The 14,118-nt window shown below is 37.9% G+C and overlaps 2 protein-coding genes across 4 annotated transcripts in view; one reads left to right on the forward strand and one right to left on the reverse strand.

Annotated features, from left to right (window-relative positions):
- Positions 1-3,494, reverse strand: part of GALK2 (galactokinase 2) — a 142,568-nt gene extending 139,074 nt beyond the window's left edge. The window contains exon 1 of the mRNA XM_007455544.1: positions 3,237-3,494. Coding sequence (XP_007455606.1) covers positions 3,237-3,256 — 20 coding nt within the window. The 5' untranslated portion in view covers positions 3,257-3,494. The remainder of the gene's footprint in view (positions 1-3,236) is intronic.
- Positions 3,495-3,602: 108 nt separating this feature from the next.
- The window catches only part of COPS2 (COP9 signalosome subunit 2), a 29,163-nt gene continuing 18,647 nt past the window's right edge, over positions 3,603-14,118 (forward strand). For 2 of the 3 annotated variants that reach the window (XM_007455545.1, XM_007455546.1), the window contains exon 1: positions 3,603-3,741. In XM_007455545.1, the coding sequence (XP_007455607.1) occupies positions 3,688-3,741 (54 nt within the window). In that variant the 5' untranslated portion in view covers positions 3,603-3,687. The remainder of the gene's footprint in view (positions 3,742-14,118) is intronic. The other variant, XM_007455547.1, reaches the window with a different exon arrangement.

Raw genomic sequence — 14,118 nt, forward strand, 5'->3', positions numbered from 1 at the left:
AAAGAGTGGGTATTAAATGTAGGTGGAAATAACATTTTGAATAGCCACTTAGGTTGGTTGGTAAAATCAAGGGATATGCTCCAACAACAGCCGATAGTACGCAATTTGCCTTTGAAGGAGAGAAAGTTCCTTCCCTGAGTGAAGTATGTAATTTATGCTACAGCTGATTGCATGACACAATGTTGTACTGTTTACTCCTCATTTGACTTCTTTTTTTTTTTAATATTTATTTATTTATTTGGCTGTGCCGGGTCTTAGTTGTGGCATGCGAGATCTTTAGTTGTGGCATGTGAACTCTTAGTTGCAGCATGTGGGAGCTAGTTCCCTGACCAGGGATCAAGCCTGGGTCCCCTGCACTGGGAGCATGGAGTCTTAGCCACTGGACCACCAGAGAAGGCCCCCCATTTGACTTCTGGATCCATTTTTCACCCTTCTCTACCCTCCCGGAAGCTGATCTCTAAGGACTGTACCTGGGCTCCTTTACCCTCTGGCTTCTGGTTGGGGTTGGTCACTGGCAAGACATTAGAGGATGGTAAAACAGAGAAGTTGAGATATTTATCACACCCCCACACACACGAGTTCACTCACCCTACCACAACTTTGCCATAGTTGTGACAGTAGCTATGTTTCCCTATAACCACAGCTGCTGTTGGAGGGTGCATACTCTAGGGCTCCCACTCTTGCTGGGCTCTGGTAAAACCATTTCTTCCCTTTGCCCCTTCAAGCCTTCAAGAAATGGGATTTCCAGCCTGTTGCTAGTCCCTGTGTGTTTCACCATCCTTGTGGGTTCCCTCAACCCTACTCCATCTCTGTAAATAGTTCCTTCAGAAACTCTTTTCAGTTAACGTCCTCACCCCCGCTCCAGTATGCTATGAGTTTCCTGTCCAGATCTTGACTAACACAAAAGGAGTCCTCCTTTCCTGCTCTTCTAACATACAATGTTCAGCCTAAGTAAATGTAGTAAAAAAAAATAAAAATAAAAATGTTTTAAGGTAATTTCTCTGAAAGCTTCCAAATCATGAACCTGTTTGGGGTAACCATATGTCTCAATCCAGCACTGGGGAGTCATGAATGCTACAGCATGCTTAAATATATCATTCTTTCACTGAGCATGCTGACTTTCAGAGGTAAGTAAAATAATTGTGTCCTCAACGAGCTTTCAGCTAAATAAAGAATACAAAATAATCATAATACAGGATAACATAAAATTATCAAAAATATACTTTTTTTTTTTTTTTTTTTTTGCGGTACGCGGGCCTCTCATTGTTGTGGCCTCTCCCGTTGCGAAGCACAGGCTCCGGACGCGCAGGATCAGCAGCCATGGCCCACGGGGCCAGCCGCTCCGCGGCATGTGGGATCTTCCCGGACCGGGGCACGAACCCGTGTCCCCTGCATCGGCAGGTGGACCCTCAACCACTGCGCCACCAGGGAAGCCCAAATATATACTTTTAAAGGGTCAAATTCTGTTGGGAATTAAATGGTCTATTATCTTTCACAAAACTGCCAAGACAATTCAATAGAGAAAGGATCTTTTTTTTTGACAAATAATGCTGGAACAATTTGTTATCCATATGCAGAAAAATATAAACCTCTACATTTACCTCACAGTATATACAAAAATTAAACTTGAACTATATCATAGATCTGAATGTAAGAATTAAAACTACATAAAACTTCTAGAAGAAAACAAAAGAGAAAAATCTTAGTGCCCTTGGGTATGGCAAATATTACTTAAATACAACAAAAAGTATAAAGAACACTTACAACTCAATGGTAGTAAGACAACCAATTTAAAAATGGGCAAAAGGGTGCCTGCTTCAGCAGCACATATACTAAAGCAACCTAAATGTTCATCAACAGAGGAATGGATAAAGAAGATGTGGTACATATTACAATGGAATATCACCCAGCCATAAAAAAAGAACAAAATAATGCCATTGCAGCAACATGGATGGACCTAGAGGCTGTCACACTGAGTGAAGAAAGCAGATACAGAAAGACAAATATCATATGATATCGCTTATATGTGGAATCTAAAAAAAACGGTACAAATGAACTTATTTACAAAACAGAAGTAGAGTCACAGATGTAGAAAACAAACTTATGGTTACCGGGGGATAAGGGGGAGAGAGAAATTAGGAGATTGGGACTGATGTATACACACTATTATATATAAAATAGATAACTAATAATAACCTGTTGTATAGCGCAGGGAACTCTACTCAATACTCTGTAATGGCCTATATGGGAAAAGAATCTAAAAAAAAAAGGGTGGATATATGTATAACTGATTCACTTTCCTGTACACCTGAAATATAACATTGTAAATCAACTATACTCCTATAAAATTTTTTTAAATTATTTTTAAAAACACAAAAACAAAAACAAATGATTACTAAAAAATCCAGGTACTTACTTACCTGGCGCTCCCAATTCAGGGAGCATGGGTTGATCCCTGGTCGGGGAACTAAGATTCCGCATGCCGCAGGAACAAGCAAACCAAAAAAAGCAGTTACTGAGTAACTGCCAAAATGGAAAAAAAAAAAAATCCAGTCTGCAATTCCTCTTCCTGGACTTTTTCCTAAGAAAAAATAAAGTGACAATGATACTCGCTCCAGAATTGTTTAAAATGGTGGTACTGTTGCAATATTCAAAATAGGTAACAATAATAGCATGCTTAAGTAAATTACGGTGCATTGGTACATTCAACCAAGGGCTTATTATGCCATTAAAATAATCATTGTCAACAATATATTGCATACATTGTCCTATGCTGTTACATAACTGGGTGCAGAAAGAATCCGAAATTATATCTGTGCTATAGCTCTATAAAATTTGTGAATTCAAGTGGACAAAACTGGAAGTTTATATGGAAAATGTTGTTTGAAAAGCAGTTTTTTCCCCTTCATTTCATTTTTTTATTTCGAATTCTACTAATGATGTTGTGCAACAATAATGCATTTTTTAAAAAAACAGTCGTTAGCTGTTACCTTAATTCGGTCCCACGGGCAGTAAAGGTTAGTTTATAATTCGTTGAACAACTGAATAAGACCTCAGATGCCTCCATTGATTGATACTTTACTAATTTGGGATATCCACAGAGTCGTTTTGCCGACTACAAATATAACAAACATTACGTGTAAATCGTGCTGCCGAAAGGTTTCCAAACATCACATGACCACCCACCAAAATGTGTGGGCTAAATGCACATCGATAATCATGGCAAAAATAACTACCTGTCACATAGGATGGGCATGTCAGACTTTTCTCCGCGAAAGGCTGCCGGTCCCAAGCTGCCTCTTACTTTCACCAGAATGAAATGGTTCCAGAATCCCAGGCAAGGGAGGATACTGTTCCCTTGCCCAGGAGGCTGGAAACTGCCCGTTGTGAGCTCAAGGTTTCCAAGGCCCCTCAGCCGAGATCCGCAACACTCGAGGATTCCTTAGTTGCTAGGTTTAGTTGCTAAGGCGCCAACCGTCTCACAGGAAGAGGGGACGGTGCAATCGCTTTCGGCGTCGGAGCGAATCCTCTGGAAACCGAGCTCATTTGTTCCGGGAGGAAACAGCTCCTCTAAGAGCGACGGGAAGGCGAGGAGAAGCTGGGAGTGACGCCTCTGAGCCGCGGAGGATTGTGGGAGGAGGTTGCCTCCAATTTCTCCTCCCCCGCTCCCCCTCCGTCCCAGCCAAGATGTCTGACATGGAGGATGATTTCATGTGCGATGATGAGGAGGACTACGACCTGGTGAGGCGCAGGGAACAGAACTCTGGGACTGGAGGTGGCTTCTGGCTTTAGGGGCCGGGGCGGCCGCGGCCTTTCCCCGTTGAACATGTGCTCCTTCCAGCCTCTCCCGGTGCAGTGACAGGACGAGTTTACCTCCTCCCCCTTCCCGCACCGGGCCCGGGCCCTGCCTCTCCAGCATGGGGGAAGGGAGGGTAAAGGAGGCAGCGAAGGGGGTCCCGAGCATTGCGCTCCAAGTCCAATAGCCTCCTCCGTTTACCCCTGGCCTCCAGCGCCCGGTTCTCTATGCCTCCTCCCTCTTCCCTACAGCGCGAGCCGCCTTGGGGACTGTGCAGTGGTCTAGGCCCCGGCGATGCCCTTTCGGGCCCAGCATTCTCGGCCCCTCTTATTCACACTTGAATTGAGCGGGTGCGAAATGCTGGAAGAGGGGGTCCGAAAACTAGGAGGCCTTACTGCTCCCAGGCCTGACAGCGAAAAGCCTGGGAGTCTCCTGGAAACAGAGCTTAATTAGTCTTGTCCAGGGTCCGTTTTGGTTTAAGGTAAAGGTGCAGTAGAGAACTGAGAGCAAGGCTAGCTTTAAAAAAGTAGTTTAACTACTTGTTTAAAGAGAAAAGCTGGTAAGGAGGTTTTGCTTTTTGTTTGTTTGGGGTTTGGCGGGTGGGGTGGTATAAGGGGACTGACACATTGGCTTTTATCTTGACTTAGAAATTTCCCAATATTCAAAGTTAAAAATTTCAACAGTGTAGAACTAAACGAATTTCTGTAGCTGAATGGTGACTTTTAAAGATTCAAGGTTTAATTTATGAACAGATTTACAGGTTTTTAAAAATTCACTAACATTTCAATTTGATATTCAAAAACATTACCTGTGTGGGAACTAAGAAAGATTATCTGGACCAAGAATTAGCGTCAACTGGCTTTGCTTTTTATTTGGGGGTGTTTTTGTGCATGGTTCTTGTATATTATGGTGATGCTGCATTATCGTAAAGATATGAAATAGTTGCTTAGGGAAGTCTGTCTCATATTTTAAGTGCCAGAGAGTTCTCAAGATATTAATATATCGTTTTGAATTAGTGTAAATCTTTGTATAGTCGTTTCCAATTAATCTTTCCCTTTTAAAAGAAGGCATATTTGCAAAAGGGAGAGGGAAATGCTTGTTATTACCTGAAATTTATAGTAGAGGTGTTGATAATTCTTAAAGTTAAACGCAGAGTTTTGCTAATAGTTAAGATTTCTGCCTTACATTTTAGTTTCTTCAGATCAAGCCAGTTTTAGTCAGTGCCCTAAGTCCATTAAGAATATGCTACTTGTAATATTTTGTGCATTTTTATTTATTATATGTTTACTTATATTACAGGTATTTTTTAACTACGGAAGTGTTTCTTTTAACTGTTCTAACTAGTGTTTTTACGTGTTTGTACCTATCTCTTTTCTAAGCAATAGTTTTTTGAATACATGACTTATTAGCACTATGAGTGAGTCTCTAACGTAAGAATGACAGTGAGAATCTTACAGTCCCATGAAGTACTCAGTTCATTTTTGCAAGGATTTTAATTAAACAAACATGATTTAACTTGGCTATGTTTCTCCAGCCTTTGAGGGCCTACAGTACATGTACAATATAAAATTGAACATGTAGTTTTAACCTTTTTTTTTTAATTTTTTAACCAAAAAATGTAAGATTTTACACTACCACACACAATTAAATAATAATTCCCCACTCCAGCATTCTGTTAAATAGTCCTCCCCCCATGTCTCTCTTACATAGATATCATATTAATTTATTTTTTACTTCCTTAGTTAATTTCCTTAAGCCACTATGTTTAAAAAAAAAGATTAAGAGGGCTGGTTGCCATTTCATGCTTACATGTTGCCAAAAGAAAAGTTGTTGTTTTTGTTTTTATTAATAGTTATTTGCCTGGGTCTTTTCTGTTTCTTTGTTTCTTAGAATTTAAAGAGTCAGAATTGACTTGCTGTTTTAGGGAAACTTCTTTTTTATTAAAAAATGTATTGTTTGTTGGAAAGTTTGCCATCACCTCATTTTAGTCAAAATGTTAACAAGAACCATGAGTATCCTAACTACAGATATATTCAGTATATATATTCAGTATATATATATATATTCAGTATATATTTTATAAGTTGTCTGTTGATAAATTTTAATACCCTAAATCACTTCTTGTTCTTGCCCAATCTAGTAGAAGTAGGTAGTTAGGATACCACTGGAAAAAGTAAAAATTTGTTTCTAAAACTATACTGTTTTATCGAAAAAAGTAAATAATGATTTGTGCCCAAGAGCTAAAGGAGAATTAAGTTGGTTAAAAAAAAGAAGAAACAAACATGAAATTAATTCAACAGGCTTGACCTCTTATTTCTAAGAGCTTTTTGACTTTTATTTGAAGCAGAAGCAGGCATTTTCTAAGCATAGGAGTGAATGGAGAAGTAGAAGACGGTGCTGGTAAATGTCTTTTAATCCAATGGTAATTTTACAGATTTATATACAATAGTGTTAATAGTAACAATTAATAATAATGCGTAATAACTATAGTGCCATTCATTAAGTTAATAAGGCCCTTGATAGATAAGTTAACTGTATTGTAATTCCACAGTTAAGCCATTCTAGCATGAAGTTGATTGGTACTTTTAATAATCTTTTAGAAAGGACTTAAGACAGACTGATGTAATACCAAAAATTATTCTTCAGTAGTTCCTCTTATAGGTATTGTATATTTGAACTTAAATGTTATTATTAGAAAAAAAAATGTTGAAAAGGTAGACTAATGCTACTTGGTTAGGTGTATTACTGAAATGTGAGCCTCTTTATAGTCACCTAGTCAGGTTTATAGTTGTGGTTCGTGAATGAATGTTTACTATTATTGTTATTCTTGTCTTAATAAATAGCTGTTTTAATGCCCTAGAAGTTTACTTCTTTTTTTCTACTTTTTGGGGGGAGAGAGAAGTCTTAGCTATAGGATATCTTACAGAATCTCTTATTTGTCACAACTTTAACAAGATCAGGCAAATGTCATATATGTTATAAAGAACCTTAGAACATGGTTTAGCAAATTAAAATATAACACTTCCATTTCTTAAAAAGATTTTTGAATGGACATGAATAGAATATACACTTTGAAAAAGAAGTAGATTAATATAGGACAGGGGCAAAAAATAGCTTCAGGGATTTGTGTGTTTAATATTAAGACATTCACTTGTCACTCATTGTACATATAAGGAACTCGGAGGTTATAGGTTGTTTTATTCTGAGACCGTTGTCTCAGTCACTTACAAGCTTGACAAACAAAATGTTGGGGATCTTTAAGAACAGATTTTCAAACAATATACTTTTTGTGGTCTGGGCCATTGTTTTTTATGCTATACATACATTTGGAATTCTGCATGTAGTCTTCACAAAGATGAAGTTTGATTATACAGTTGAGGCTTAAAAGAAATGTGACAGGGAATTCCCTGGCAGTCCAGTGGTTAGAACTTGGAGCTTTCTTTGCTGTGGGCTCAGGTTTAATCCCTGGTCGCGGAATTAAGATCCCACAAGCTGCTCAGAGTGGCCAAAAAAAAAAAAGACATGTTTAATTGTAAATAATTGGAAACACCCCCCAAATTATCAGTAGTGCGGGAATACTATTAATATTAATAAGGTAATAATAGATAAATTATGATATATCCATGTGATGGAAAGTATGTCAGCATTTCAAACCATGCTTCTAAAGAATATCCAATGATATGAAAAAATTGGTAAATTAGTCAGTACTCTTGGGTGTAAGGGAGGACAGGAATACATGTCACACTAGCTTAAACTAAAAAGAGTGTGTATTGGCTCACATCACCAGGAAGTGTAAATATGTCTGGATTCATGGCTCAGATAATGATGCTGGGTCTTTTTCTGTTTCTGTCTCTTCCTGGGCTGCTTTCCTCACTGTATTGGCTTAACTGCCTTCACATTATATCACAAGAACTTGTGATATAATGTGTTATCTTCCTAGTATTATAACCCCAAAGGCAAAAGAGTCTTCCTTGCTAGCTCTAACAGTGAAACCCAGGAAGAACTTTTATTGACTCACCTTAGGCCTGCATCGCCTTCTTCAAACCGCTCAGTCACTGTAGAGAGGGAGGATAGGTTGCTTGCCCTGCCCTGTGGGAAGAGCACTATAATTGAAAACCCTCACCTAGGAGAGGAAGAGTCAATCACCATTGCTGTGCACATAGTGAACACATGTCCACTATAAATATGTAATCCATATTATGATTTTATTGGGTGGGGCTAAAATTCATTTTGCTGGGTGGGAAAAATATAGAAAAAATGTCTGGAAAATATGAGAAGTGTCAGGAAAATTAAAATGTGTTTATTTCTTGCAAACCTTTCCAGTGAACCTGCATTTTATTGCTGGGGGGAGAGGGGATGGTTTACAGGGTACAAGTGATGAACAGAAATCTTACTTTGATCTTGGCGGGGGGGTGGGGGGGGCGCGCCAAACAGTGATTTTTGTCATTGCTCAAAATTTTTAGAGTTCTTCAGAACCTGAAGCATCTAGCTTTTTAAAATAGGTAATACATGCACATGGTTCAAAAACGTGAAATGTTAAAATAAAATTTCCATTTTTGTTCCCTATTTGCCCAGTTCCCATTCCTCCCCATAGGTAACCAAATACACATTTTTATCCCACTCCCCTTTTTTAAACCAAGATGTAGCATATTTAGCATATTATATATATTGTTCTACACTTGGTTTTTTACTTTATCTTGGAGATTATTCCATAGAACTATGCAGAGAGATTACTTATTTCTTTTTATAGCTGTATTGATTGCATGGATGTACCATACTTTATTTAACCAGTTCTCTATTGATGAGAATTTGGCCTGTTTCCTTTTGCTGTTGTAAACAGTGTGCAGCTTCTTTTTTTTTTTTTTTAACTTGAGCTATAGCCAAGTTTTCTCCATTCTATAGGTGTGAAAACTTGTGTGAGTCGGGTTTGATAAATAAGTTGGGCCCTCAAACTGGATGATGCTGTTTTAGGTCGGAAACATCTAACTTAAGAACTTCAGAAGTGTTACTTAATAATCCATGTCAGTATAATTGGAATAATTTACCAGTAATTTACCACCTCTTAAAGTTACTACTTTAAAGAACATTGGTTTGAAATATGTTTGGGTGTATTTTCAAAAAGGCCTGTTGCATTACCTCATAGGTGTATCCTATATAATGAAATTAGAGAGGTTCAAACAAGGATAACTAATGACAAGTATGTCATTATAAGATCTCCCATAAGTAATGAGAGACAGCTCTTATGTGCTAACACTGATATAAATTTTTTCACCCCTAATGTAAATCTGTAAAGTATGAATATCCAACAGAATAAATTTGTACTTGTGTACCATGTCCCAAAATGAACACATGGATCTCAGCAAGAATTAGAGATCAACCCCCATAATTGACAGGAGAGGAACTGAAACATCCAGTGTAAGTAACTTACCTAAATTTATGTGACAAATTAGTGGCCGAGTCAAAACTAGAGCCCAAGTCTAATGACTTTAATGATGTCTTGTTGGAAAATTTAATTTGAAGACTGAAAGTTTAGGACAGATAAAAGAATGTTCTGATTTATACCATAGACAAATTAGGATCCATTACCTTGAGTGAAATTTTTAAAAGTTTGGTTAATTTTATGAATGGCTAAACCACAGTTGGCTACCTAGGACTTGGATTAAATCTCATCCTTAAGGATAATGAGACTTTGCCCTTTGCCCTAGATGCCCAACATCTAGTATAGCTGTCTAAACATGGTCAAGGCTTGGGAAGCATTGTTAATGGTCAGTCTTGTTTTCCTAGAGCACATTTCTTAAGACCTCTATTGGCAAGAGACACAAGTACATGAACTATGAAACTGACCCTGTTCAGCAGTGGCTACATTCCAACATAGAGTCAAAATTGTCCGTACCTATTGTGTGTTGTGTTATTTTGGAACATTCACCCGCTTTTCATTTCAATTAAGCAAACACCTATTGAGCTTTTGTAATATACCAGGCTCTGGGGATACCAAGATGAGTAAAAGTAAGTTCTTGCTTTTGAGAAGCTCTTGGTGGGGCAGGTGAGGGGAGAGGGGAGGTGGGAACAGCAAACACACAAGACTCCGTCTTAGAGACATGCCATGTCATGTAGAAGCATGACTGAGGAGAAAATTTATTTTGCTAAGAAGAGTTGGAGGAAGAATCACAAGGTAAGCCTTGATGAATACCTTTCTCAGGAGTGTTAGGGGTGGGGCACATCATAGGAGAAAAGTGGGAAGCTTGTTGGAAGGGGCGGTGGATTAGAATTCCTAGCAGAGAGACCAGTGTATGCCAAAGCAGAGATTTTGAAGTACATGGCATATTTGGGGGGAAGAAAGAATAGATTTGGTTGGTGTAGATGGGTACGTAATTGCTTTGGGAAGATGTCAGGACATGAGTTATTATGTAAATGGGTTGGAACTATTATGAACTTAAGTGGATTTTTAAAAAATCCCTTTAACACTGTTCAAGTGCTTGCTTTTTCATATATTGCTTAAATTCTTTGTTTTTTTTAAAGCATTCTTAATATGTAGGGTAAAATTTCAATTTCTCTTTTTAAAACATTTCATTTATGCTTTTATAAATTATAGTTATCACCTCTTCATCTGACATAAGGGAATTCAGTTAGCAATATTTATTTAATACTTTGCCTATATTCCCTATTTTGACTAATGGTATTGTGTGTATCCAAGTCAGCAATAGTCTTTAGAGATAACTTTTCCCCTTTCTTGTGCCCATATGATGTGTCCTTTTTATTTTACATCCTTAACATCGCATATATTTATTCTATCCCCTTCCTCTTCTCCCTGTTCTACTACTTGGATCAGACCTTCATCGTGTCTTGGCCAGAGTGTTGTAAGAGTATCCAGTGGGCTACTTCATTACTACCAGAATGCTCTTCCTAAGACACGAGTCTAATTCCCTATAAAACGTTTTAGTGCATCTCCATTTGATCTTAACTCCTTGCTAGACTTGTACAGTTCTACTGTCTGATCCAGTTTATCTCTTATCAGCTCTACACACATCCTGTGTTTCAGCCCAATCAGACTATTGATGGTTCTTCCAAATATGCAATGCCATTTCAAGCTTCCGTGCTTTTGCATGGTTAATTGTTTTATTTCCGGTGCCTTGTCTCATCCCTGGGAACTTCTATTCCTACTTTTAGACCTGGTTCAGGTAACTTTTCCCTTTTCTAACTCATTCAAGAGTAGTTGATTACTCCTCTTCTGAGCTGCCACTGTACCTAGTATGTGTCTCTGTTACTGCTTTCGTTGTGGTTTATTGGTGTTTCATTTGCATATCTGTCTCAGACCATGAATAGCTTGAGGGGAAAGACTTAATTTGCATTTGTCGAGCAACATTTAATTGCTGGTTTATACTAAAGATCATTATTGAGTATAAATAATAGATATAAATAATATATAATAGATATTCTACACAAAATTATTCTAAAGACTTCTCAAAATATCTTCAGTGTAAAAATCATGCCAGTGTAGTAAGTGAATAGTTTGCTGTAGCATAGTTTGTATTGATGGTGTGATTCACTGAGCTGCAAATGACAGGTTAGTGATGTCATGGAGGCTGCAACATGGTGTAGCAGATTGTAACAGGGGACTGCCTAATTATAAGAAACCAATCAGTAACGTATCAGCTGTGCCAATTCTCATGTATTTATACATTTCGGCAGTAACAGTTAAGAATTGAATTGCAATTATGCAAAAAATATACATTTCACTTCTTAACCCATGCAATATGAAAAACCAAAATAACATATTCACAAAATGCTGAGGGCTGGATTAAGTCTTATCTCAATTGTAGTGATTTGGGGGAGTTATGTAGAAGTTAGAAATACCATTAGCTGGAGTCAGTGAGTTCCCAGAAGTTGGAGGTAGTCAGTCTTGTACTACAAGAGGCATTCAGACATGGTGGAAAATGTAAAGGTTCCTGCCTTCAGCAATGTTATAATCGGTTCAGTAATTTCCAGTAATTGAAGTTAACCTTCTGGCAACTCCATGTCCTATTCATGTGTGCCTCTCAGCTTCTACTGGTCAGTTTTTTTTTCCTAATCCGTTATGGGATTTTCGTTATGGGAAACCAAAATTAAATGGGCTTTGAGTAAGAATCCAGACTTAGTAAGAATCCAGATTCTTAGACTTGGTAATAGATGTAAATCAAAGATATTTTGCTTCCAGGTTCAGGGGTGCATTCTGAAGATTTGGGTTGCATACAGGTCATTTTCTGGTTCTAGCTATTCCCATATATTATTGAACAGTTACTAGAGAATAACTGAGAAGAACTGATTTCCAAAGGTGAGAGTAGGTTTTATAGCTATGATTCTTTACTCCAAGTCTCCCCTGAGGAGGTGATGCTTAAGCTGTAATGACATGCAGTGGTTAATGGGATGAAGAGAGGTAGAAAGAAAAAGGAATGTCATGTAAAGGTGAGAACAAGTTTGGGAACTTGTGAGGTAAGGCCAGGGTGGCTGCAGCAAAGTGAATGAGGGAGAGCTTGACAGGAGATATGGTTGGGTGCATAATCGAGTCACATTTTGGTGATTGTTGAACTTGATTTTAAGAGCAATGGGAAACCATTTTTGAGAAGAGGAATGAGATAATTTACATTTTTTGAAGATTATTCTGGCTGCTTACCCTAAGAAGACTGGAATTTGAAAGTTAAAAAGGAGAATGGGGGGCTTCCCTGGTGGCGCAGTGGTTGAGAGTCCGCCTGCCCGTGTAGGGGACACGGGTTCGTGCCCTGGTCCGGGAAGATCCCACATGCCGCGGAGCGGCTGGGCCCATGAGCCATGGCTGCTGAGCCTGCGTGTCCAGAGCCTGTGCTCCGCAACGGGAGGCCACAACAGTGAGAGGCCCGCGTACAGCAAAACAAAAAAAAAAGAATGGGAAGGTTATAGGTGTGGAGAGATGAAAGTGGCGTGGTAGACTAGGATGGTGGCGGGGCAGGGGGGAGTGGATGGACTTGGGATTCATGTTCAAGGTAGAATCAGTAAGGACATTTTATGTTCCAGCGGTATGATTGCTTTTAGTTGTTTAGCTATCTCCCGTTACAGTTTCGTGTCTGTTGTTCTCTTTTCCCCTTTCTTGTTTTGTCCAGCATGCAAACTCCCATTTATCTTTCACAGCCTGGCTCAGAAGCCATTACTCTCATAACATGATTTGGTGTATACACTGGCATGTTCATTATTTATTAATTGCTTTTTTAGTTTAATCAGTTTTAACTGTAGTCAAACCTAAATTACAGGGTTAGGAAGTGAATGAGTGATTATGAACTTTACGCACTACTCAGTATTTGATCCCAACTCTAGGAGAAGTGTTCCAGAGGATTTTCATATGTTGAGCATAACTGAATTCCTGATACTTACATTTGTGACACAGAGTGCCAGTGCTTCACAGGAAGTATCTTTATACAAGGAAATAATTATCCTCCAGAGGGCGCACATTATTAAGCCATTGTGGTCAGCTAAAACTGATTGTATACTAAGATCAAACACCTCCCTCCATCTACTGGTCATAGGAAAAATTCGTCTTGTGTTTACATATTTTTGAACTTTCTGACACTACACTCATGTGCATTTTTTCTTTCATGTGCCTTTATGAGACAATACAAAATTTCTCATAAGTATCTGCAAAAAAAGTTTACCTGTACTTGGATTTAGAAATATCTGTTCTTGTCTTTTTCTGTTTACTTTCAGGAACAATTCTGAATTTGGCATAAACTTGCCCTTTGTAATGACTCGTAGCTGAAGGAAATCTCTCTTCCTAAAATAATAGTTTTTACTACACTAATTTATGTATATTTTATAATCCTCATCATTAAATTGAATATCATATCCTGGAACTATTTTAAACTCTTGTTTATACTGCTCCACAAAATAGTGTTACTCCAATTTTTCTTTGTGCTTTATTGTTCCATAACTAGGAACTGAATTTATGTGATGAAAAGTCACATAAAACTATATAAATAAATTTTGTTTTATTTATTTTGGTTTGTTGTAAGACTAAAGTGTGTTAATATAACTAAACAGCTGTTGAGTAATGTGGAATGCACATAAAAGCAAATATTCGTATAAACATATAGTTATATTTAGTAACAGAGTACTCTGCTATATATAGATTACCATCCTAGGTAGTTAGGCCATGTTAGAATAATGAAATTTAGACTTAGGGAGTAGCAAAAACTAGATTATGGAGTTAAAGGTGAATAGTTAACATTTACATAATAATTAGGATTTGCATTGATTTTTTCTCAGCTTCCATTATCAACAAAAGGTTAACAGAACTGAAGATCATAACCAGTATGGCC

This window comes from Lipotes vexillifer, unplaced genomic scaffold, assembly GCF_000442215.2.
Source record: "Lipotes vexillifer unplaced genomic scaffold, Lipotes_vexillifer_v1.1 scaffold24, whole genome shotgun sequence".
In the NCBI taxonomy this organism is placed as follows: domain Eukaryota; kingdom Metazoa; phylum Chordata; class Mammalia; order Artiodactyla; family Lipotidae; genus Lipotes; species Lipotes vexillifer.